The following is a 27,762-nucleotide window of genomic DNA, read 5'->3' on the forward strand; positions in this document are numbered from 1 at the left end:
ATCTAAATCCCTTATAGGGAAGTTAATCTCTTGGTTTTATTTGACCAGAAATGAAAAGTAGCCTCACAATGTGGTATGTATAGTAATATTTTCCATACAATTGAAGATTTATTAAATCCTTCTTCAATCTCATTCAGTTTTCTCATTCTCAAGGTAAATAATCTTGTATTTTTGTCTACTGATAAGTCTCTAAAGTCATGTCACAATTGATAAGGAGTTCATGCAGCCAGACTTTTTTCATTTATTTTGAATTTTTTTTCTTTTAGCCATAGGCTTAGTCTATGAGATCCATTTTATATAAAGTGTAGATAGCAAGAGATTTGTCTGCCTGTAGTGTTCAAGGGTTTTCTGGCATGTCAGCATGTTACTACAAGTTGGATCAAATGTGAAAACAAATTAAATCCGGTAATCCAAAGTTTCAGAGCCTATTTCAAAGGATTCCGGTGCAACATTTCCTGAAAGAAGTCTAATTGAATGAATTAAAGTGACCATGAATGTCATACTTTTGGACATAGAATCAACATGTAGAAGAGCAACACATATATACATAAAACAGAGATACTCTGATGCTAAGTGGCCTAGGGCTATACAAACAAAACATGCCTCAGAGATACACTGATAACTTTAGGTTTAGTTTATTGTTCATAGGAATCAAATCCTTGAGGGTAGAATTCCAAGAGCACTGGTGCCTATGAAATCAAGAAGCAGAAGCATCGGGGAAGAGAGGAAAGAGCATGTGGTCAGGTAGTAAAGGCAGAGAGAATTTGAGTCTCCCATTGTATCTTAAGGCCTATTCAACAGGACCCAAGAACTCTTGAGCCTTCAACCCAAGTATGCTTAGTGCTGAGAACTAAGACACTCACTTTTAATAATGTATATTTTAAAAGAAATGGTGCAGGGCTGGAGAGATGGCTTAGCGGTTAAGCACTTGCCTGTGAAGCCTAAGGACCCCGGTTCGAGGCTCAATTCCCCAGGACCCACGTTAGCCAGATGCACAAGGGGGCACACATGTCTGGTGTTCGTTTACAGTGTCTAGAGGCCCTGGCATGCCCATTCTCTCTCTCTGTCTGCGTCTTTCTTTCTCTGTCTGTCACTCTCAAATAAATAAATAATAAACAAAAATTTTTTTAAAAAAAGAAATGGTGCATAGAACCTCTGGCAATTTGGATTAAACATTTCTTCTGAGGAAATAAGTCTACTTCCTCATAGGAAAAGAGAAGCCACTACAAATTTGAGAGAAACTGTGTGTGGGGGTGGTGGCACAGTATCTCTCTGAACCTGGAATTCACCACTTTGGCTGGATTAAGTAACAAGCAAGCAAGCCCAGGAAGTCCTCCTGTTTCTGCTAATCACCCACCCATTACTACTTCGATGCTAGTGTTGAGGAACCATATTCAGTTCTTCCATAGCAAGTACTTTACCAGCTGAGCAACATTCCAGACTCTTGTTACATGGTTTCTATCAACTAGTAGTAAAAATCAAGATTACTATAATATTCTGCAAAATTTAGCCATATATTTTTGTACCAAGAAGCGAGCAAGAAAGAAGGTTAACCTAGAAAAAGGAATTTTAAAATTGATCTTACTCTTTGGAAATTACTGATGCTGTGGGGGGAAAAAGTGACATATAGTACCTGCTGCTATTTTAAGTTTCAAGAGAAATGTACTACTGGTGCTTTTTTTTTCACCTAAAGTATAGAAGTCATGATGAATCATTATAAAAGTGGAATCAAAGGACAAAAGCATATAAAAATCTCCCAAGAAACATGTCTATCATTGATACCTTTACTTAGGTTCCAATTAGACCCCAGAAGAATTATCTAACTTCTTCTGACCATCTTACCTCATCATCATTTCTAAAGACATAAAATTCAAAACTACAGTAATAATGTAGAATATATATTACTCTATTAATTTTGAAAATCTAGAAAATAGTTTTCCAACCTAAGAATACTACATTGGTCCAGGTAATAAACACAGTAAATCTCATAGTTAAAAAACAAAACAAAAATATTTCTACTAAAAATGAAACAAAATTAAGAAATAAAATAAAATGTACCTATGACAAGCAAATGGATGGACATCAAGATGAAAACATTCTTAGCATTCCTCTCCACTGCAGGAGTGCAGGCCTATAATCCCAACACTTGGGAAATAGAAGCAGGGGAATCAGAAGTTCAAAGTCATCTTCAGCTATCCTGCTTGTTTGAGGGCAGCCTAGGATGCATGAGACATTGCCCAATAAATAACAGCCTAGGATGCATGAGACATTGCCTAATAAATAAATAAACAAAAAACTCAATACCAAATAATTATGTTCCTTTCTCTCACCCACTTTAGTAAACACATAGATACATGTTTTCTTTCTTTTTCAGGCTTTATTTGAAACATGGTTAAAAATCAATATATATAAACTGATAATGTTTTATTCCAATATAGGAATACGTTTTGATGTGATTACCATAGTCTATCTTACTAAAATATCCCCCTCTTTTCTCTGTGTGTGGAATGAGCATTTAACATCTTCTCTCATCATTTTTTTTAAAATTTTTTTATTTGTTTTGAGAGAGACAGACACAGAGAGAAAGACAGATAGAGGGAGAGAGAGAGAATGGACCCGCTAGGGCTTCCAGCCTCTGCTAACGAACTCCAGATGTGTGTGCCCCCTTGTGCATCTGGCTAACGTGGGACCTGGGGAACCGAGCCTTGAACTGGGGTCCTTAGGCTTCACAGGCAAGCACTTAATCTCTAAGCCATCTCTCCAGCCTCTCTCATCATTTTTAAGCATGCCATACATTAATTACAGCTACCATGCTGTCCAATTGACACAGGGAATTTGAGAGCAAAGGAGCTTTCTTGACTTTGCTGTAGGCAATATCTAAAGTGTGAGGGTCCCAGAGGTTCAAGGTCCCACAGCACTTACACTGAGTCAGTGCCCTCTTGGATCTTTGTCTATGAATTTTGATGTATGACACCCACAGACCAGAAGGTAAAGTTTAGAAAGATTTAGTATAGCTTAGGAAAGGAAGATAATAGAGCTAAGGAAAAAGAAATAAATGCATTGGCCAGGAACGGAATCCTCAGAAAATAAAAATCCCATTTAGGGATGCAGTTTGGGTTCTTTTATGGGAGCTCTTTGGATAGAGGGACAGAACTTGTTCTTTCAGTGCTGATATCAGGTGTCTGGAATCAGGTTTTCTGGGAAAGAGCAATCTTTCCAGGAATCATAATTTTCCAAGTAGGGCTTTCTTGGAAAGGGAAAAGGGAAACTCCTTGAGAGGAGAAGAGACAAGAACAAAATATAATGACCTAGATTCTCATGCTTTAGGCTTAAAGACATTCTTCACTTCTACTTTCAGAAGTGGAGGTTACTGGTTTTATATGGCCTCACAAGTCTCTTCACTCAAAAGGATACTTTGTAACCTTTGAAATCTTCCAATGCGTCATTTCTTTTAGTTTTAGGTGTGTTTATTTTTGTGCTTGTGGAGAAAAAAATAGTTAGACTACATGGTCCTCTTTCAATTAGAAGTTACTATAAATGGCCAAAAGTTTTATCTCCTTGTTGGGCCTTCCAAATAAAATGGTAATTAATCTGACATGAAGATTCTATAAAAGATAGAGTGATCATAAGTACTTATTCTGAGATTTTTTGATATGGAAATTTTTTTCTATTATCATTTGTAAGAAAGGTAGGTCAGTTACTCCCTCAGGAAACTTATTCTATGAACTGGAATTTACTTTGAAGCTAGACATTTCCCCACAAAACAATGCCTTCAAACTTTGTCCTGTGATAAAGAAAGAGATGTATTGGAAGCCTATAAAAACAGGTGAGAAAAATATGATTTTTACATCATCTAAGTCAGTAAACTTGATGTTTGAACAAGCAGATAAAATTTTTCTTTGTCAGTGATGATAACAGGAGCAAGTATACAATCTTATTTCTAGAAAAGATGAACAATTTAAATTTCTGTTTTCAGAATACTGTTTATATATCTACAAAATCTACATAGAACACATAGATCATGAGGAGCATCAAGAGACATACCACTTAATATAATTTAATGACTATAAAATAATTCAGTTAAACTACAATAGAGGCATAAATGTGACAGCCCATCAAAATCTACAAGTACCTGGAAGAAAATATTGTGTTGTGGATTTCCAATTCCATGTACTATACCTTCCAACATCCAGACCAAGCCAAGAAACTATTTTTAAACTGCATTTATATCGTTAGTTTAACTTTCCTTTTACATAATAGAAAACATATCTAGAATGAAACAGAAAATTATGCTTCAACAATGCTACATCAAGTCATAGTGCCTGTGTAATATTCCAGTGGGAAGCAGAAATAAACATAGTGTATTTATCGATATACATTGGAAAAGTTAAAGAATATCAAACTTCTTTTCTTCTTTCATTGTTCCACCTTTTACCAGGAATTTTTGTGAAGTGATTCAGGCTCTATGTATGTGAAAGAGTTGTCTTCTTTCTTATCAATATTAGTCATTCTGTTCATATAGTATTAGGAATATTAGTGATTGCTACTGCATTTTGTGAATAGCTATCATGAGCTGAAATAAGCATGTCTCACTCTGCCTAACAATGCATGTTAACCAATGACTCATATCACTAAATATCTGTATGTGAACTACATGATAGTAAATTAACACGGAGGTCCTTGTAGAAAGTAAGAAGCAGTCTGCCATGTGTAAGGATTTAAAAACTCAGAGAGAATTCAAAAACCCCTCAAGACAGACAAAAAATGGCTTCTTAGTCTGTGATGGGCATTTAGTATAATTGTGCATACTTAGATTGGTGGCATGTACAATAATGGTTATTTTTTTATTCAATTTTGCTTAGAATGACTCTATGAAAATATTTCTAAGAATGTCATTTTCAGGAAGATGAGAAGCCTGAACTGGTGCAAATCCCACTGTACTCAAGTCATGGCCTTCAGTAGACTTAGGGAACCCATGCCATACACTAATCAGAGATAAGGATAATTTGGGCAAGTGAAGTTTTAACCTTTTTCTTTATACTAACATAAAATTTGTAACTTTTTTTTTTTTGAGGAATGAAATTATATGTTTAAAATGTGAAGATTGTTAATGGGATTTTTAGCTTTGGAGGAGTTGAATAAGACAATGGAAATGGTGGAGAAAGTCTGGCAGATCAATGACGCTGTGGAAAATTACCTTTATAGGATCTGATCTGATACATACAATTATATTAGTGGATGAGGGATAAAATGTAAGTCAGGGTATCATAAGTAGACACAACACGAGAATGAACAGGTCTATGGATTTTTGACAATGTAGGAATGACTGAACAGGTGTGGAATCTTCAAAAACATAAATTGAGCAACAATTTGCTAGATTTTAACTGAAAGGCCATAAACTCCTCAATAATGATGTAAGAGGAAGCTTATTTTTAAACACCATTTATATACTTTGAACTACATTCTGGTTTTTCATATTTTAAATCATCATGTTTTAACAAAAGGGAAAAATTTGTTTAATTTCAGTACTGTACAGGAAGTTTGAGAAGTAGTTGGAAGTTTCTCAAGACTGGCCTTAAATGAGTTCATTTGACCTTCTATAAATGACAAAGTGAGCACACCCAAGCATAGAGTAGATGAGAATGTTATCTTTAACATTTTCTAGAAAATGACATACCTCTTGGAGTTTTGTTGGTTAGTTATTAGCAGGAACCAGATGGAGAATTATACTGTCTCCCCAGGACACTAATAAAAACAAGTTCTGAGATTTGTTTCTGAGTTACTCCTGCTAAAATATGTTCTAACTCAACCTCCAGTGCTGAAATTACTCTGACATTTCACTATTCAGCAGCCAATGAGTACCAGTGGCTTTCATGTAACTAGGTACAAACCTACCTCACTTATTGTATTTAAGCTTTAGATGCTTCACAATATGCTACCTAACTAAACTGTCTAGAGGGTCAGGACCATTCGCACACTCAGCTAAAGCTGACATAGCCTGCCAGCCTTTACTAGAAAGAGGTTTGCAAAGTAACCTTTCCGTTCTGTGAATGACTGTCATCTGTGATAGGACCCAGTGATTAGAAACTAATAGCAAACTGCTTAGTGGTGATATTTTAGAATTAGGACACATTCCCCTTGACTCTTCATTTCCCTAAAGAGATGGTATACCTGCTTCTAAGACTACAAATATGAGTTGACCATGCATAACTGAGTTTATAAGTTATTGTGCAGTTTCTCTTGAGTCAAACTCCTACTGCATATTTCCTTCTGGATTTTAAATGAATAATTTATTTCACTAAGGCAAGCAGATAACTCTTGAATTTAAAAAGTTTCTAAGCAACTACATATTTAAGTAGCTTGCTTACAACCAGGTAGTGTGACATGCATAAATTCTCACACTTGGTTATTTACAATAAAAATAATTTTTCTCTAATAGATTTTGGCAAAGAAAATAGCACAAATGATCCTGAGGACTCTACAGATACTATAAGACATTATCAGAGTTCCAAGAAACACTTTGAAGAGAAAAAAAGTAGATCATCATCTTTTGTTTCCTCCATTGACGACGAGCAGAAGCCCCTCTTCTCAGGGATAGTTGATTCTACTCCCAGAATAGGAAAAGCTTCTGGGCTCCATTTTGAAGAAACCATCCCCACCTCAGGAAGAATTCGCATAGATAAGAAAAGTCAGTCTTGCAAAGGTAATCAAGGATCCAGAATCAGGTTAATTCTCTCCATTGGTAACTATGGGATGGTAACTCTTCACACAATAAGAACTACATAAGCCATATGTTAAAACTGTTTGAATTTGTGAAATGTTGGTAAAGTGTGTATATTTTAGGTCATGTATACAGTGTGTGCATAATTTTCTACTAAGTGGTAATCATTTGCAAGCAATTTTTGCTTGAGAGGATTTGTGGCCAACCAGACTTAGTGTTGTGCCAAGTGAAAAACCTATTCAAGCAATGGATTCCAATGGAACAAGAGGCTTGGTGCCTATTTTAAGAGAATCAACCAATTTATCCTTCAAACATACTTAAAACCTAATCTTATAACTTTAAACTATGAAAATTCCATGAAATTACACTGCATAATATGCCAAGCAGAACTGCATTTTACTGTAAATGATAAAAAGGATCAATTTCCTGAAATAAAGCATATTTTTAAGATGACTCTAACATATTTACACAAGGACCACCCAAATGAAGAGGTTTTATTGGAGAAAATACATGTGTTGATCAATAATTCTTGATTCATATATGCAGATCCTATGAAGGATGAGAAATGGGAAAATTGAAAAATGTCTACAAAGAACAATAGTTGATTTACCATCCCAGGAGCTAGATCTGTATATCCAGCTGTATTAGCTATTAAATGTACCTGTAGATGTGGGTCAAACTGCCTGGGTTCTAAGAATAGCTTTGCCCCCGACCTCATTTATGAGTCTAAGTATATGACTTGATCTTACCTCAGAACCCAAACAATGAATATTTGAAATTTATTTAAGAGATAACTGATACTAGATAGATAGATAGATGATAGATAGATAGATAGATAGATAGATAGATAGATAGATAGATAGATAGATAAATATGACATCATGATAACAGGGCATCATGCCACTGTAAATGAACTCCAGATATGCATGAGCCGCTTTGTATGTTTGGCTTTATAAGGGTAGTGAGTAACTACTATTAGACCATTAGACTTTTCAAGCAGACTTCTTTAACTGATGGGCCATCTCTCTGCCCAGATTAATCCATTTTTGAAAGATAAAATTAATATCATCTAACTAATTCATTGGTTACAAGTACTAAACAAGGTAATATGTAAATGAAATTCTCTAGGATTAAAATCCCGAGCTCCATATAGTATTTTATCCTAGATTTAATTTTAAATTTTTAATTATTTAATATAACCCCAGAAATATTATATAAATTAAGAAGTCATCACAAAACATAAAAAGAATATAACAAAAGTGAAGAAAACAGGCTAGAGAGATGTCTCAGAGATTAAAGGCATTTTCTTACAAACATAAGCCTGCAAGCCCAGGTTCAATTCCCAAGTACCCACATATGGACAATTACATAAAGTGGGTTATATGTCTGGATTTATCTGCATTGGTAAGAGACCCTGGCATGATTCATTCATTCTCTGTTTCTCGTTCTCTCTCTAAACTAAAAGTAAATAAGCAGCCGGGCCTGATGGCGCACGCCTTTAATCCCAGCACTCAGGAGGCAGAGGTAGGAGGATTGTTGTAAATTGGAGGCCACCCTGAGGCTCCACAGTAAATTCCAGGTCAGCCTGAGCTAGAGTGAGACCTTACCTTGAAAAACAAAAAACAAAACAAAAAATAAATAAGCACACAAGGGAAAAATAGAAAGCTTTGGCTTGGAAGGATAGAAAAATAATGACATCAAGTATGTAAATATTGCCTATCACCATAACCATTTTTCCAAAGACTAATCTCTAACAAAAGTTTGTGGAGTCTATAGTGTATAGAATTCATATTTTTCAAGAGTTCCTTTTCCCTTCCTGTCATAACAGCTTTTGCAATGACCTCACATGGATGTAAGCTAAGAATGCATGCAAATGTACTCTAGCAGATCTAAAATCTTGATGAAGTGCATGGAAATAGTCCCTCATTTATCACAGGGAAAGAATGGAATATTAAATGTGATTATTAAATGTCTCATTTTAGTTATTTATGAAACTAGATTTTGGGAAATACTAAAAATAGGAAGAGGTTGCATCATTGAAGTCAGAAGCTCTGAGGAGCTGGTGAACAATCTCTACTATATCTAAAGTTTAGCAAAATATGAACTTTCTCAAGAATGCCTTTAATCCCAGAACTCAGCAGGAAGAGGTAGGAGGATCACCATGAGTTCAGGCCACCCTGAGACTCCATAGTGAATTCCAGGTCAGCCTGAGCTAGAGTGAGAACTTACCTCCAAGCAAAACAAAACAAAAAATTTCTTCTTGAATTTTATACTTTTGGGTGCCAAGTCACTAAGTTATATTTCATATTTTATTTGACATTATAATGAGTTCCCTTATAGCAAATTCTAATGCCCTTCATATTTTCCTTTTCTATTCTCCAAAATTTTAATTATCTCTTCTATGTTCCCAATAAAAATTAGCTTTCAATGATTTAATAACTACAAGTGTATAGTTTTTTTAATTTTTAATGTAAACCACATCAAGTCATACATAATCATCTTAATACTATATAGCCAAATATTCATATCATTGATATAAATGATAGCATTTAGCTTCACTCAAGGTGACACACATAACATTACTAATTAATATAATTTAGCAAGGGAAAATTGGAAAAAGTGTGATTTGCTACAAAGTTGATTCTCTGATGATTTTCAAAATGAAATACTATGTCTAAGAACTTTAGTGAAACTATAACTACAGCAGTTTGACCTACTAAATGTCCATGGTTTAGTTTCACCATCCATAGGAAATTTCACTCCCTCATATTCTTGGCATTTTTCATACTCTTTTAGGCAAAAGAAAAGATCATTTAAGCCAAAGGAAAAAGAAAAAAAAAAAAAATTGAATCGATCTGGTTCCTAATAATGAGGTCAAAAGTTGACTAGAAGGAAACTGTGAACCCAGTGCAAATTGAAAGTTTAGCCTCTGCTCATCCATTTGCAGAAATGTATCTTGCAACTATAGCAACATTTTCCAAGGCAACCAAGTACAGATTTAATCTGAGCTATATTTAGAAGTGTCTACAAAGATGCTCATTTGATTAAGACAACTAACCAGGATTTGTCCCTTTTCAATTCTAGTTTTTATACTGCCCTTAAAACAAGCTAATCATATACCTCTAGATTTCAAAAAAAATTAAATTATGATCAAAGAAGCTTCAATCTTCCAGTATACATTTTATTCATTTCTGCTAAAATAATCCTTTTCACTTAAGCATTGAAGAAAAAGCAGTATCCTCCAAATTTTATATGGGATTCATAGTCTCATTTAAAAGTCAGTCTAGCACGGATGATTTTTAAAATGAGGCCCTTTTAAGTGTAAGTGGAAATTTGATGAGGCCTCTTGTCACAAGATTCACAAGGACATTGTGTAGCTGTTATCCTATTGATTCTCTAAAGAAATGTTCACACATGAATTGGCAGTGGGTGGTGGGGGAAGACCTGATGGGGGCCATCACTGGCATTACCAGGCCATTTGTTCATGCTTTGAGTGCTGATTTAGCATTGTTGGCCAAAAGCTGAACATCTAGTTTTTAAGATCCCATGCTATTGCTTGCATCTTAAATTGGTTCAAATGTCTGTGAACAACAAATCATACATCATTTTTGTATGTTCACTTATATTTTGCATGCCTAGCAAAATTTTAAAAAGTAAATGGTAAATTAAAACAACATTAAACGCCAGGATCTTACAGAGCAAATATGCCATAAGCAAAGAGATGGATGTCACAGCAAGGTCTCTGAAGTCTGTTAAGTCCTTCCTACAGAACAATGAACACTGACTTGATGTTTCTTTCAGGCTATGCTTGGTTACATTCATTTCTTTGTTGCAGCCTCCCTGACTGAGGTAGAAATTATAACCGCCTCATTGGAGAAATTTTTTTATGTGTGTTCAGTAGTAAAAGATAGTGAGGGGAAATCTATGAAGGAAGCATAGAGATGATTTTCTATCTTCTGCATAGAGAAAGGGAATTCACATATGTTCCCTTACTATACAGTTAAACAAGCTGCAGCAAAGAAAATCTAACATTCTAGTCCCTATTTCTGGACTCATAGCTAATCCTACTCAATTCACTTGCTTTATCTCCAATTTTTTAAAATAGCTGAGGATGGAAATTCCCTAACTTTATGTAATAACTTTTCTCAATATTTAATCATAGCTACAGTATGTCAAAACTTTTTTTAAGTCTATCAATCCAAACTCAGATTGCCTAATTCAAATTTGTTTCCATGTGGAAGCAAAGATCAGCTTGAGTTCATCTTACCTTCCTTCAAGGTGTCCTGTGAAGAAGTTTCCATACTTTATCTCTGATATAATCTCAATTCCAGTTGAATGTTAATTGGCTTTATTTTCTAATCCTTTATTCATTTTGTAGAGGCTAATATATAATTGCCTAGGCACCCAAAACCTATAATAAAATTTAGGAGAAAGTAATACATGTTTGACATAGATAATGATAGCTTGAAGATACAAATGGTGAACTGGAAAACATTCAGAATATTAATCTGTATGAAAACGGTCACAACCTTACTACACTGAATTCGTCAAGTTCACAGCCTTGGTCTTTTAGTTCCTCCATATTTAGCAGTGTCTAGCACATAACAGATACTTAGAACACTGGAAAAGCACTTTTGAATGGGTAAGCAATTTATTTTAAAGCATACTCACACTAAAAAGTTCCTCATAATAAAAGACCCATAATCAAAAAAAAAAAAATCAAGAAAGCAATTGGGTTATATTGAAAGAAAGTACAGAAGGGGCTGCAAGGAAGCATTAAAAACATGAAATAGTAGCTTAAGACCAGAGAACTTTGAATATTCTTTTCTTCTTCACAGGTTGTGACTTAATGCTCTATACTGATGTTGGTATAAGAAAAGTAAGAGAAGAGCATTCCTGCCCCTCTCACACACAATGTCTGCATTTCCTTTCCTCTTGAGCCCACATTAAGTCCTAATGTATACAAATTATTCCATGGGAAAGAGTCCTAAAACTCTAAATGGTAGGCAAAGCAATTCAAACAAAATGTGCCATTTCCATCCTAAACTCACTAACATAAAAATCAATGCTTTCATATCAGTTTTTGTTTGTCCATCCATATCTTCTCAGCACTCACAGAGAACAGAAAATCTTAACCAAGTCTCACTACCTGCCGTAGATTTGAAATTCTATGAAAATGAATGGTGGAGATAAAACATAGGTTAAAACATGATTCTGGACAGTTGGTGGTGGAACCTGGCCATGTTTCTGAATAGCTTTGGTTCTCTTGTCTGCTGAGTTTCATATACTTGAAGATCCTTTCAAGGTGTCTGTGTACCACTAGGGCAAAGGAGTATCCACAGAAGTTGATGTCTATTTGCTCTCTTGTACAGATATCACTGACATGCAGAGCTGGGAAGGAGAGCGTGCAGGGGCTCAGCCTGAAGAGCCCAGTCCCTCAGTACTTCAGCGAGCTGCCTGGGGTATCTCTGAAACGGAAAGTGACCTCACCTATGGGGAAGTGGAGCAAAGATTAGATTTGCTTCAAGAACAACTTAACAGGTACAAGTGGTAGTGGGACAAAAGGAGAACAAACCCAATCCTTGAAATAAATAGCAAATCACACTTACTGTAATCCCAAATTACCCAGACACCATATTAAGTAAATCTAGAAGTTGAGAGAATAATCTGATACAAGGTTTATTTATTTAGGACACTTCATACTTTCATCAGCATGAATTCTGTTTTTTCCTTCATCATACAATTAATAAATCATCTGAACTGACTACCTAAAAGCCACCTTTGTGCTTCTTCAAAATAATTTGTTTAATTTAATGGAAACTCTCATTCTACTAATTCTCTTCTTATGATATTTAGTTGTTGCTGATAAGCTAGTCATGTTTTATCATATTTAAATACTCAAAACAGTTATTTAAATATTTACTTAGTGAATTTTTCAGAAAATGTGAATGGACTCCATAAATTAAAGGCTATAGCCTCTCCATTTCCCCTTTTTCTTTGATCTAGATGATACAACATGAGAAATAATTTTGGTTGTAGAGAATAACCCTTTTTAATCTGTGTTGGTACTTTAAAGTTAAATTTGTCAGAAATATTCAGAAAAATATGACTATGATACTTGCTTGTTTGATAGTGTGTTTGGGAATTTGCTTTCATCCATAGTGGACTTCACGTGTCCCACTAGGCACAATACTCCAATGGTCACAGAAAGAACACTGTGTGGCTTAAGTAAAACCCACCCACATCAAGGATTTACTAAATCTAGTTTAAAAGGGTGAAGAAGATAGACACTGATGACACTCAACTCCTCCCGATCGAGAGATCTGGAAGATCCTAAGAGCCCATCACTGAAGTAGACCTAAAACCCAACATGGCTTGGAATTTCACAGATGAGGGAGCAGAAAGGTTGTTAGAGCCACAAGTTGGAGCATTTATACAGAGATATTACTTCTTCCCTATAACTGAAGGCCACCTCCAAAATGCATGACCCACAATCCCTATGGGAATAACCAGAATCCCCAATGAGGAAGATCCCTTTAGAGGGGGCAGGGATGAAGATAAGGATGGTAAGAACAAGTGATGTTTATATACTGAGTATGTCTGTAACTAATAAAAAAAGAGGTTATTAATATATTTCAAATATGCACCAAGCATGGTGAAAGAATGAGACTACTTCAATCCTAATGTAGACAAAGTTCACTTATCCACATCAGCCTTCTATAACTGTAGTGTGGTTGTAAGACCAGAGCTGAAGATTCCCTTGAGAGGTTCACAGACAAACCTAAACTCCTATGGCGTCTACTGACTATGTCACACAGATGTAAGGGCTGTACACAGACCACATGTGAAGCCAGAATAAGATTATATTCTAGGTATATGTACTAATTACTTTTCTTACTACTGTCATAAAATTTCTATTAAGAAGCACCTTAAGGAAGAAAGAATTTATTTCAACCTACAGTTCAAGAAGATATAGTGCATCCTGAAGGAAAACTCATAAAAATAAGAGCATGAAGCAGCTTGTCACATTCAACTGGCAGTCAGGAAGCAGAGAAAGGTGAATGCTGGTGCTCAGATCTCTTTCTCCTTTTTATGTAGTCCAGGACCTTCAGCGCACGGAATGGTACCAACTACAGTTAGGAAGGTTCTTCTCACTGCAATTGATCTAAAAACTCCCTCATAGACAAACCCCAGAGGTTTGCTTCTATTATGATTCTAAATCTCATCAACTTGACAAGATTAATCAGCAAAATGAAATCAATTAGTGACCAAATTGGGGGATTGAATTTATTGCTTAAGTTTCTTCTTATCATGTATTTGACCATAGTGTCAGAAAAGAAACTAAATGCAGTTACTTCTCATCTGTGCTTAACTTTATCCATTTTGTCCATGCTCATGGTGGTGGTAGTTGTAAGTAATGGCAGAGACAACAGTGATTTCTTTAGCACTACACTAACACAGTAATTGAAATTAGCTAGCCTAGGTAAGTGATAACCATGCCTCTAAATTATCTGTTACTACATGAAATCATTTAAATGTTCCTTCTCTCTCCCCCCTCCCTCTCTCTCTCTCTCTCTCTCTCTCTCTCTCTCTCTCTCTCTTCTTTTTCTCCCTCATTTCCTCCTCCTTATACCACCTACAATGCTGCTATTGCAAGAACAGAAATAATGTACAGTCATCTCATAGTTTCTACAAGGGATTCATTTGAGGATGTCCCCAAAGTAACAAAAATCTCCTTTTGCTCAAACCTCTTATGTAAAATGGCATCTAACTTACACATATTCTCCTGAATACTTTATTTTTAAATTGTTATTTTTTGTTTGATCAAGATAGGGTTTCAACTTAGCCCAGGCTGACCTGGAATTCACTCTGTAACCCCAGGCTGGCCTGGAATTCATGACAAACCCCCTACCTTAACCTGGGTGTTGGAATTAATGGTACTTGCTACCAAATACTAAACTTTTAAATTATTGTAATGAATTTTGATCATAAGCCACTCTCATTACCTCCTCTCAAACCCTTCCCCCATTCTCCTTTTATGGAAACTTGTTTTGTTTCCAATTAGTCCCTTGTATACTTTGATGTCTTCTTTTTTTTTTTTTTTTTTTTACTTTTGGGTATGTGCATCATGTATGTCCCACTGAGTTTAATTATGGTTACTTGCATGAGTATGGGTAGAGGCTATTTTGAAGATGGCTTCTCTGACCAAAGCTGAAAGTTCCTGTATAGTTGAAATCATCCCTAGATTACTTATAGTACCTAATACAATATGAACTTTGTGTACATATTTGTGCTGAACTCTTTCATGAATCATAACAAATAGTTTTTCATATAACCACAAAAGATGCAATACTTTTCAATATTCTTGATCAATAATCTGTGATCGATTGAACCTGAAGGTGTAGAATTTCAATCTAGAGGGTTTCCAAATACAACCCACAGTGGAAGATGTATCTGTAGCTAGCCGGATAATACCTGATCAACAAAGAACCTAACCTCTATTACTGGTGTTCATTTGAGAATATTCTTACTTGACATATATTCTAAAGCTTTCATCCTTCTTCAAGATTATTGTTAGAGTGTTGCTTTACTGTTCTGTCATAGGATACAATCACTTCTACTAAGATATGTCACAAATTACTAAAACATTTGCTTTCAATAGGTTCTATAAAGCAAAGTGTAAAGTTTTAAGCAATATATGTCTAGGATCTATTTGGTTTGTAACCATGCATTAATAATGGTAATTATTTTCTTATGTTAGCATATTTTATATGACATCTTTCTACAAATAAAAATGTAATTAAATTTCCTTTAACATAACCTCAGCATGTATCTGCTTCTGAATATGTTTTGAATTGTGACCATGAATATTACTTTTGATTAAATTTTTAAAATTATTAGTGGTATTTGCATAAATATTTTAGGGCCTAAATCAGCTTAGAATTCAAAAACATATTTTTGCTTCTCTGGAATTTCCAACATTACCACTTTGCCTTACAATGCAAAATATATGGAAAACATGTTTGAAGCAGTTAGTCTAACTCTGACTCTATTTTTCTGGATGATTTCTGGGATATTTTCTACATGTTTGGTATGTCTTCAAATATGTTTGGCGTGAATCTGTATGCTGTTGTCTAATCCTAAGACTCATTCTCAAAATATAAATATTCATAAATATAAAACTCATAAATCAACAATATAATGAAACCAAATATAAACAGCATGCCTAGGATGGCCCCTGCTATTTCTTCTTTTCTATATTAATGGACAATTAAGTGATATGCATGATTAAAAGTTTATATAAGACATGTTCTAATATATTTTTATAGTTTGCCTAGATACCTACATAGTAAAATTATTGATATTTAATTCTACAAAAGAGCTTTTCATACTTTATTGTGAATTCAGATACCCAGAAGTTTTGTTAAAATATGGAACCTAAGTTAATGGGTCAGGAACTAGTGCAATTTAATAGGCTCCTAGGAATGCCGAATACTTCTTGTCAAAGGAGCATACTTAAAAATGCAAAACCTTTTTGTAATGGCTTCTTGCTTTACAGAACACCCAGAGCTTCTAGATCTATATTTAGAACATGTTTCAGCTAGTGTTTACACATGCCCTTCGTTTTCCATCTGAAATGGTCAGATCCCGACAGCACTGAGAGATCAGATACCATATTTATTCACCACCATGTTTTCATCTCCTCATCCTACGCAGTATCACGTGTGATATAGGGGAGTCTCTGAGTGATTGAAAACAGTCATTTTCCACAGCTTTATAGTTATACTAACAAAAAAGTCCTAAAACTGGGTAATTTTGTGTATTAAAAACCAAAACAAAACCTGATTGTGTTTCAGCCTTTTTAAATTCTTCCTAAGTAATTTGGATTATTTAGTCTCACAAATTCTATATTAACTTTATTGAAATTACTAATAGACACTGAAAATAAAACATGAAAATGCAAACTTTTGCATAGTGAAAAAAGTTTTTAGTATAGAAGTCCCTTTTATTGAATTACCTATCCAAATATCCATCAAGTATTTAATTTTAAAAAAATCTCTAAATTTTTTAAATAGCACAGAGAGCTTGTCAACTTCACTGAGTCTCAGAATGATCAGTAAGAAGTACGAGGTTTACAAGCATTGGTGCTTTCAAAGTAGGCAGGAGCTATTTTAGTGAGTTTTTTGTATGCTGTGATAAATACTTATGAAGACTCATTTAAAGGGAGGAAAGGCTTTCCTTGGTTCCTGGTTTCAGAAGTTACATGCCATGGTCTGTTGGACCAGTGGGGAGCAGAGCATCATGAAGAAGAACACAGTGGAGAATAGCTGTTCACTTCATAGTGACAAAGAGCAGAGAGCATGAAAACTAGGTTCTGGGAGCAAACTATAATCCCAGATGACACACCCCAGGGACCCATGTGCTCCAACTTGGTCCTACCTCTGAATGTTTTCATCATCTAATAACTCAATGACATACAATTAAAGGAAAGAAGAGATGGGGTGTTAGCTAACATTAAAAAAGAGCTTTGTGCTCAGGGCCCATTGCAGAAGAGATGGTCGAAAGAATGTAAGAGCCAATGGAAGGGTAGGACTGCTTAAATGCAATGGTTCAGACAGAAATTGTCCTTGATATCCATGATCCCACAGTTTCTAGCACTACCGTCACAAGACTCTCATAATAGGAGCAAAAGATGATGACATCAAAATAAAAGAGAGACTAATTGAGAGAGGAAGTGGATATGATGAACAGTGGATTCATGAAGGCAGAAGAGGGGAAGGGAGAGAATTATCATGGTTTATTGTCTATAATTATGGAAATTGTCAATAAATTTTTTTAAAGAGCTTGTATGGCTACACATAATTATAATCCCAGAAACTCCAGAGACTGAGGAGTAATTTCTATGTCAGCCCAGCCTCCTTATAGAAAGAGACCCTATAATTGCAAAAATCAATATAATTAAAATACTCTATTTTCTTATTATCTGGGTCTTTGTTTTTAAATCCATGGTTAATTTCACTTCAAGTTACACAAACACCACATGTATTTTAATTGGCAAAATTAAGTCTGAGATTTACCATTCTTTATATTTTTTCATTCAAAGATAAATCCTAACTATAAATATACACTATCAATAAGCTGAATGATACTTTTCTGGAGTTATGTTGTCCAGACTGTGTTCCTATCTCCCTGAAATCCCTTATCTTAATTCCATTAAGACATGCAGCAAAGGGAAATTGGGCCAATTATATTTTGCCACTTTCTCTTGAATTTTAACTTAAAATGAGAATGACGTTAACAAGTCACATATTTACTTGTAAATTTTAGAGAAAGCAAGTTTTAGTTCAGTTATTTCTTAAACACAAACTTTGGACTATAGGTAGGCAAGGAATTTAACACAACAGCTGTGAACATTAAGGAATATGATGAATAATATAGAGAATTTGCTGACTAAAGAAAAAACAAGATAAAGTAATGCAGATATACCTTTGAGACACCTAAGAATTTTTCCTGAGATGGGCTTTTAAAAGAAAGGTCCTCACAATGTCTTTAAAGAGTAAAACAAAAATATTCCCAAGAAATTGAGTAAAAGCCTACTTTAAAAAGCAAAGGTAAATGCTGATTAAAATTAGATTCTAAATGTATTTTACATTTTAAAATCAATACAAACTAGTAAAACTATAGTCTCAGTTCCTCTGGTTTCCTGTTAATACGAGCATGGAAAGCAGTGGTCTTCATTGGAATGATTAGTAATAAGTAGAAAGCATCAGTCAGGAGAAAATCTCTGTGCTCCCTCTTCTGTCCTTTCTGTTTAAAGCAGTGCTGCATTAAAACTGTGGGCAGAGCTGACATTTTTCTCAGATGCTGTTGCAAGCTTTAAGACTCTTACCCTCTTCTGTTTTGCAGACTTGAATCACAAGTGACAACAGATATCCAAACCATCTTACAGCTGCTGCAGAAACAAACCACGGTGGTCCCCCCAGCCTATAGCATGGTGACTGCGGGAGCAGAGTATCAGAGGCCCACACTCCATTTGCTGAGAGCCAGTCACCCCAGGGCATCCATTAAGACTGACCGCAGTTTCAGCCCCTCTTCACAAGTGAGTGTAGACACTGTACATCCAAAAATGTCTCTTTGAGCATGATTCTAGGGATCACCTAAGACCCATCCAAGGTGCTAAGGAATATAATAGATTTTATTCCTACTTCTGCTCAGCTAGAATTTACATTAATTGGCCCTGTATTTTGCATTTTATTCCTTTCAAAGTTGAAAAAGGAAAAAAAAATGTTTTATTCAAGAATCAACCCGTGGAAAGTCATATGACTATAGAGATTTGAAATACCTCTTGGTCCAAAACAGATACAACAGAGAAATAGCTATAACTAGCTATAGTGCCAATAAACAGGGTGGGTTCTTTGAAAGGAATAGTTGACAATACTAGACTTAAGGTTCAAATGCAGTAAGAATGGTAGTCCTCTGGGCCCCACTTGACACCAGAAAGCTCTAAATTTCTTTCACTTGAATGATACGCAGAGTGTGAAAATACCTCTGAAGACCTCCCAGTAGGCATTTTGAATTCTCTTAATATATCTAACTCCCTTGGATTTCCATTTGAGGAACTAGATTCAGCTAAACATCATGTGGAATTGAAGCAAGAAAGAGTACTTCAATAAAGACTTACAGAATAATCTAGTAGAAAATTCTTACATGTGGGAGTTTAATGTGGAATTCTAGGAAGTGAAACAGTGTGGTATCAGAAGGTGATGTGCCAGTAAGAAAGTAATTACAATCTTTCCAAACTATGAAAGTTATCTTTAACTAGTGTTTAATTGCTGGAAAACATGTAAAACTATATAGTCCATTCTTTCTGTTCAGTTGACATAGATGGCAATATCTGACAGGAACGCTGATTTCATTTCATCTCTTCTTTTCTTGTTAGGTCCAACCAGTTATCAAGTGAACACATTTCCTATCCCAGCTTTGTCTTAAAAACTTAACTAAAAGCGAATATTAAAAAAAAAAAACTGGTCTTTTTAACCTGGCTTCAAAGTGAAATAAATGTTTTAGAAATTGTCTAAGACTGTTATGTAAACTGATAATGAGAAACACCATGTCTTGATCATCTTAGGAGGGAAATGTTGGTTAATTTCAAATCAAATTAAGATGAGTGGGGAGAGAAGACACATTTTAAGTGGCATGAGTGCAATTTTAGTTGGCCATTAGGGTACATTATAAAACTATGGCTTCTTTTCTTTTTCTACCAGTGTCCAGAATTCCTAGACCTTGAAAAATCTAAACTTAAATCCAAAGAATCTCTCTCAAGCAGAATGCATCTGAACACAGCTTCAGAAGACAACTTGACTTCACTTCTAAAACAAGATAGGGACGTCTCTTTGGAGCTCCACCTGCGGCAAAGGAAAACATACCTGCATCCCATCAGGCACCCATCTTTGCCAGACTCTTCCCTAAGCACTGTAGGAATGTTGGGTCTTCACAGGCATGTTTCTGACCCTGGTCTTCCAGGGAAATGATCATTTTGTACTATTTATTCCACATGCAACGTAAGTGCTTTTAATGGCTGTTTTCCTTTTTGTATTTAAATCCTCTTTACTTGACTCAGGGGCTCACAAGGTACCATTATATGCAAAAGTACTGTATATTTTCCTAAATTGAAGCTTGTAAGGTAAAGTTGTGCAGTTAGGATGTAAATATCCATAAGCATTTGGTTCCAAATGTTAAGACGGCCAGCATCTCATGGCATGTTATTTTTTATTTTTGTTTTTTAAATCATATGCATGCTAAGAAACTCCAGTTTCTCTTGCATGGAGATGCCCTGCTCACTGCTTTCACTGAACCAGTACTTCATTATGAAAATGCCTTCCAAGCAAATTAGAAACCAAGGGATAACAGTGTTCATGGATACAATTTAGATGAACCTTGACTTTTGGGAATTCAAGGGGGACAAAGAGGAATTAGTCACTTTTATGAACAGATATAGATAGCTCATTATCTTTGTTTCTCCATAATGAGAAAAAAAAAGATGAAAAGTTTTGAGTTTTAAATCTCAGACAGCAAAAGGAGTTACCTCCAAAAATAGGAAAGAGTTAAAATGAATTTTTTCCTCCAACATAAATCTGGAGTGGGACAGAACTCTATATACAAAAGGCAGATCCAAGGAGAAAATAAAGCAAATTTATTAATGAGTATGCTGCAGATCATAAGGGAGGAATCCCATGTAAGGTTTCCAGAGTAACTCAAGGCACACTGGCTTGGTGTCCCAACTTATATAAGATCTTCAGCAAGAGCAACACACTTTAGAGAAGTGATAGGACAAAGAGGAAATAGGACCCAGCTTCCAAAGGTGAGAAAACTGTGGGAAGCAGTGAAGTCTGTTCCCAGATTCTCTGAGCTGCAGTTTCTGAGCTGATAAGCAATCTGTCTGTTGCAAAGGAGGGTATACATTCAGCTTTTAGGCAGGAAAGTAGGAGGAGACTAGAAAAGACCTATCTTGGTGAATTTCTGCCCTGCTTTGGACAGATTGAGAAGGCAGAAAGCTTCCCTTGAGCTTTCTGTCTTCAGCTAAACAATCATTACATGAGAAAACAGTCACGAGAATGAAAGGTGTCTTTATTAAAACTCTGTAGTAGCTGCATTCACAAACCATCTACAGTATCTTACACTGGTACTTTTCCTTAAAGTTTTGTGTGTGTGTGTGTCGGGGGAGTGGTCCTTCAGAATTGCTAACATGTGACCAACACATATAGCTATCCACCACTTCCACTGGATTCATATATGACCACAATCCAGTTTAACCAAAACAGTTCACATACATTGTTTTAAAAATGTGAAATTTCAGGGGATTTGTCTTGGTTAAACTATCTTCTATCAAGCACAGGATGTTCACTGCTTTTTATCCCCAGCTGTAAATAAACTATTATGCATTTACACACCTAGAAAGGAAATGCACACACCAGCATTAAATTTTTTTTTCTGTTTTGTTATTTAATTACCTATGCTACTTGAAGCTTGAGAGTCTTTTATGTATGAAATGAACTGATGACAGTGACTTCAAATAGTAGACATACAGTAGAAGAGTACATTCTATTATCTTTAACTGACAGATACTGTTTAGGGGCCAGAGAGATGGAAAAGAGTTCTATATAATCCATACAGAAAAATATATGAGTTTATTTACACTTTTGATTGGTCAGTTATAAACTTCTTTAACACAAAAAACTTTAAGTTATTGTAGACTAGCCTATTACATTGTTTTATTCTGAACAAAATTTTATAAAGCTTGTTGACTTCTTAGTTCTTGACTAATTCTGTTTTCATATAGCACTAGAGAAATATCGCACCTGTATTTAAAATTTTTAGTATCTGTCTCTTCCAGATAAAACATAATCTATTGATTTTCCTTCATATTTGACACTAATCCATCAATTTAAAACACAATTTATTCAAGCTTGCAGAAAACTATTTTACTATGTAAAATGTTTTAAAAGTGACCTTAAATTGTTCCCTATATATTTTTAAGCTGTCACAGAATTTACTAATTTGTATGGGAGAAAGTCTGTAAACATGAGCGTTTTTAATGCCTACTTAATTTAACGGAAATAATAAGATTGAGTACCATCATGTCAACACAAGTATAATTAAACTGGGCTTACCAAACTGTTTTGACGGTGCACAGATACAAACTTAGAGATCAAATGCACCCTTCAATCCATCATCCCACAAACATTTGATGTGCATGTGGCAGGGGAGAATCACGAAATGGTAAACTTTGATTCAGAGATATATTTTGGAATGTTATTTCCATATTGGGGCACATTTCTGCAGCTGTAACAAATTTCCTGAGGACTGTCCATCTAAGCTCCATGAACATTTGGAGTAAATTCAGTAGAGATTCCTGGTTTGTAGGGAGAATTTGGCAGGTGAGGCATGGAGATTGACTCTCTGATTAGTGAATGCTTCAGCTGCAACATTCGTTATATGTGCATCAAGTTCATCCTCCCTTCTATTGCCTCTATTTAGACTTCTCTATAAAACATGAGCATATGGAAATGGTGAACAAGCACCCAGCTTAAATTCTCACAGAACATCAGTCCCTTTTCTTAATTTTTTGACATAAAATAGTTGCTTGCTATTAAAGTCTTCAGTCTCCGAGTTAAGATCATGAATGATCTTTCATTTTCTACACCACAGTAGTTTTAAAACAGCCTGAACAATTTAAAGAAAGAGAATAGGCAGAAATGTCAGATGATTTAATCAAAGCAATTATCTTGATGTGCAAACACAACCCCTGTCCCCAGCCAAACAGCTGCTTTTAAAGCCCATCAACTGCAACAAAAGCAATCTAACACTTCCATTTTAGGATCCTGTTCAAGGCCAGGTCTAACTGCAGTAGGCCATCAGAAGAGCAGTGTAGCTTCTTCCTTCCCTCATGGTAACTAAAATCTCTGATATAATTAATACCTTTGGCTTTGCACCTAAATATAAAGTTACCTAGTCTTATGGCCTAAATGTGATGTGATCTTTCATCTGAAGTGAATTTGAATTAGATGTTTTCCTGCTACTATTAATTGCTGGACAGAGAGCTGACACACATCACTAGAATCCAGAGAGGAGTCCTACACCTTAATTAGCTGATGAGAAAACCCAGAATAAAAAGAAAAACAACATGGAAGTAATTTTTCATAAGATTTTTAATTTAATAGCTATAACAACATGGGAAAGCAGGGGGCCAATTTGGAACAGCATAATCTTTTAATTCTGTTATAATGGAGTGGCCATCTGGCCATCAGAATTAAGCATTTTATCCTTCTAGTTAGAGATATGTAAAGTTAAGTCAGAACAGTGACACTGGGAGTCAGGATTAAAGTGTTTATATCACAATTGCTTACAAAGCCCTTTTAGAGTTCCAGCTTTTATATAGGTTCCAAAATGCCTGTAAGGAAAATGTTCTTTTCCAAATACTATTCTCAAAATTCTATCATATACAGTGGTAGCCAAGGATAAATTTTATTAACTCATCAGTATATTTACAAGAGTAATTACTAATAACAACATGCTTTCACAGACTGTTTTTAGTGGTTAGGGAAAAAAAAAGCAGTTCAATCAATCAGTTGTTGGAAATGAATAGTAACTTTAACTGCTTTATCATTTAATGTAGGAAAGGCTTTACATTGTTTACTCAAGGGTTTATACAAGCCAAATCAATACATACAAGTAGATTTATTGCAAGTGAAAAATTTTATAGATCAATATTTCAAAATGTTACTAAATTTCTAATCACATTTTTGCAGTAACACAAATGGGTTTATCATTGTGAGTTCAAAGAGGCAGTTGGGAGATTGGAGGATGTGGACAAGAGTCAGAAAGGTGTGGTCCTTGAGTACTAGCATCACTTGAGACATAGAAATGCAGTGCCGTGGTCTTGTCCAAATCTACTACACCAGGCCCTGTGAGGCTGCTCAGCAGTAAGCATAAGCACTCTTCTACATGATCTTTATGCACACTAAAAGCTTGATTTCATGAATGCTAAGAGCAAGCCAAAGCTCCACAACCATCCCAACTCAATCTGAACCACAGCTCTTTCACTGATATGCTGTATGACCCTGAAGAAATTAAATTAGCATCCCTGAATCTTGTATGGATCTGGAAAAAACAAAGAAAGAAAAAACATGAGGTATCTGCTTCACTAAATTTTGAGGAAAACAATGGAAACAAAATGTCAAAAAGTGCCTGGCACAAAGTAAGTGCTCAAGAAGTATTTGAATCTTTGTTTCTTGTCCAGAAACAACATGACACCAAAAACAACCAGACAAATAATTTTCTACAATTCTGCTATGCACAAAAGCTATGCCACCAACTCAGTGGCTGTTTCCAAAACTAACAATTTTTTAATTCAGAAAAATCTCAAGTGTAGCTATTATTATCTCCCTTAATTGTATTTTGCACCTATACATTTATAGCTTGATAGTAGTAGTACTATTTATAATAATGATAAGATTAAGAATTTCATTTTTAAAATATATCTGTTCCTGTTCTGAATTGATGTCAACCATCAGTTATGTCAAAGTGACCTGTCAAGTTCAGAATTATTGGAATGTATTCTATAAAGGACGCTGCACTGAAGAGGCCTCCTTGGATATGGAAAGATTCCTAGATAGATATTTGAAAATATATTTACACAATATAACTTGGAAAGGAAATACCATTTCCAGGTAAACATAAAAGGCAATTTCACAGTTGTGAGGGTTCTTTGCTGGAACCTAGACCCCTCACTCACTCCCTCACTGCACAAGTATACAGACCTTAAACCACTTAAGTTCTCAGGCAAGAAGTTGGAAATGGCAAGAGACTCAGTGCGATAAAACTGAATGCAATCCTGCCTTCTCTACTTTGCTTTAAAAATAAGCCCTCAGTGAGCCCTAGGGTCCAAACTATAAAAATGGGAGTAATTTCTGAAATATCTCACTGTGGTGAGGCTCCTTGGACATGTCCATGTAGAAGTGGTATGTAACCCGTGATCATAGTACAGAGCAAGCCTGCATTATAACAGAGTGTGACATTCTGGTGGCAGTGCAGTAGCCCTACCCGAAAATTTGTACTGCTCTTTCCTCCACTGAATATTCACCCCAGTAACAGAAACCCAGAGCATGATTTTCACATACTTCCCAAAGATCTAACACACTGAGGCTGCCTCCTCTGCATGTGCAACCCAGCAGTTGCCAAATATTGCTGATGGCCAGCATCCATAAAATTACACATTCACACTGTAGCTGCTTTCTAGGCATACAATTTCTACCCCTCTCTCCCACGTGTCCTACATGTTTTCATTCACAGCTATTCTCTTGTGGCATTAAGTAACTAAACAGGTACATTCTACATGCTTTATTAAGTATTGGGCAGTGGGACTTTTGAAGTACCACACTTACAGTCTCTTGTGGTAAAAATATACTTTATTTTAATGTCCAATACAGAAAAAAACATAGGATATATGAATTATTAGAAACTGAGAGCATGAAAAGAAGTAACCACAAGGCTTAAGTGGATGACTAGCTAGAAGTTATTTAAAACTACCATACTCTCCCTGTTAATATTAGAAGTTATAGAAGTGCAATGTATACAAACTATATATGCAAGTGGACAATGCCATTGTTTTGGATGGTCATAATAAAAAGTCCAATATAAGCAGCAAAAGTTATTACAGAAATTCTCCCAATATAATATTTTAAGAAGTGGCCACATCAACATGGTTGTTTTTAAAACCAATCAAACTTAGATAAATTCCTAAATTATACTCACATCATGTACTTCCATTAGTTAACTTGCATTTTAAAAGATGTGAAATAATTTGATATGCCTGTAGTTTTAAAGTAGCATATTTCAACCAATATTCTTTGCACCTTCTCTTGAGTATATCTTAATATTCTCACATCTGAATGCTCAGAACTGTAACATTTTTACTGTCCCTGTTTTCATTTGTGTATATATATTAAGTGTTTATGTTCATAAAAATATCCTACCCACTTTCAATATCCTTATTTAGGAGTAAAATTAAAGGATCATTTATATTATTGGATCCTCCATTCAGAATCTTCAAATGCCCATTGGTTTAGAATCGCCTAAAAATGCCATGACACCTTTCTTCCAAATGTCAAAGAAATACAATGAAAATACTTAAGAATCCCTAACATCTCCTAGAATCCTCCTGATTTTTGAGAAAAGGCGCATTGCTTATTGATAACTGGAATTTTCATTTAATAATTTTGAAGAGAAAATGTTATACATTAGGTTTGTCAGTAAACGAATAATGTATTTTGAAAAAGAATGTGTGCGATCACTTGAAAACGTCAGTCATCTGATATAAAGAAATGCACTCACATCATGATAAGTTGTGGGATGCTTTAAAGGAAATGAAACAACCTACCAAAACCACACACTATTTTGTAGTCTTTATGCACATAATGTAGCATGGAATCATGATGTTTTGAAAATATTCCGTGCAGAAATATTTATTTTTTAGCAAATATTTTCTTCAAAGATTGGTATGTAGTATTGACAGTGTAATCTACTTGCACAACTAGTTTTGCAATAACCTGAAAATAACTGTATATATGAAAAATGTAAATTTCATGTAAAATGGTTGCAAATTTTTGGTAGCTGAAAGAAGTACACAAGCTGTATTGAAAATATAGTATACATACATACACACACAATTTAAGAGTGAAACATATCATTTCTGATCTATTTATACATGAAAAATTCAATAATTTGTAAAAGAAAATATTTTGGGGAAAAAGAAAGTAAATCTCATTAGCTAGCTAGGACACTTCTACTTGAGAAGCCAACTCTTTCCAACATCTTACTAGAGACAGTACTAAATATAGGCACGGTGGTGCTGAGGCACTTCATTACATTACCTAACCACAACAGTGCTGCATTTTACTTAGTTCCAGTAAGTCACCACAAGCTGAGCTGAGAGGTCAAAAGCATTAAAGTCTGAACTCAAAGAAACTTAAATCAATTTACTTACTGTCCCTCAAATCAGTAGTACTTGGCTAAAACATTTATTGCTTACTTAAAATTTCCATTGGAAAAACAGGTTTTAACTTATATAACAATAACTTATTTTATAATGAAAAGTTAATTCATTTCTTAAGAATGAAAATTTCTATATATTATTTGCTTTTCTGTTAAGTTTCATTCCCTTATTCTCCCCTAGTTGCTTTTCTATTGTTTTTAAAATGATCAAAGTATCTTCAAAGAAACTTTTCAACAAAATTTTTTGGTTATGTGGCATGTATTAAGTTATGGGCAGTACAATCTATTTAGTGGCTAAGGTTATCCACCCTTCATCTTTAAGCTTTTAGAAACTAAGAGAATATTCCCCTGTCATACATGTAAAACCAAAGCAAATACAGATAGCAGAAAATATTATATCTACTGTAAGTGAAGCTGATAATAAAAATCTAAGAATCTAATTATAGAAGGAAAAATACTTTAAAAGTTTCCATCATGAGCCAAGTGTG

The 27,762-nt window shown here is 34.9% G+C and overlaps 1 protein-coding gene across 5 annotated transcripts in view; it reads left to right on the forward strand.

The window, feature by feature from the left end:
- Kcnh7 (potassium voltage-gated channel subfamily H member 7) overlaps positions 1 to 20,851 on the forward strand; it is a 461,887-nt gene extending 441,036 nt beyond the window's left edge. For all 5 annotated transcript variants that reach the window (XM_045147424.1, XM_045147428.1, XM_045147426.1 and 2 more), the window contains 4 exons: positions 6,440 to 6,703; positions 12,094 to 12,262; positions 18,629 to 18,821; positions 19,987 to 20,851. In XM_045147424.1, coding sequence (XP_045003359.1) covers positions 6,440 to 6,703; positions 12,094 to 12,262; positions 18,629 to 18,821; positions 19,987 to 20,253 — 893 coding nt within the window. In that variant the 3' untranslated portion in view covers positions 20,254 to 20,851. The remainder of the gene's footprint in view (positions 1 to 6,439; positions 6,704 to 12,093; positions 12,263 to 18,628; positions 18,822 to 19,986) is intronic.
- Positions 20,852 to 27,762: the final 6,911 nt, after the last annotated feature.

Source organism: Jaculus jaculus, chromosome 4 (genome assembly GCF_020740685.1).
Source record: "Jaculus jaculus isolate mJacJac1 chromosome 4, mJacJac1.mat.Y.cur, whole genome shotgun sequence".
Classification (NCBI taxonomy): domain Eukaryota; kingdom Metazoa; phylum Chordata; class Mammalia; order Rodentia; family Dipodidae; genus Jaculus; species Jaculus jaculus.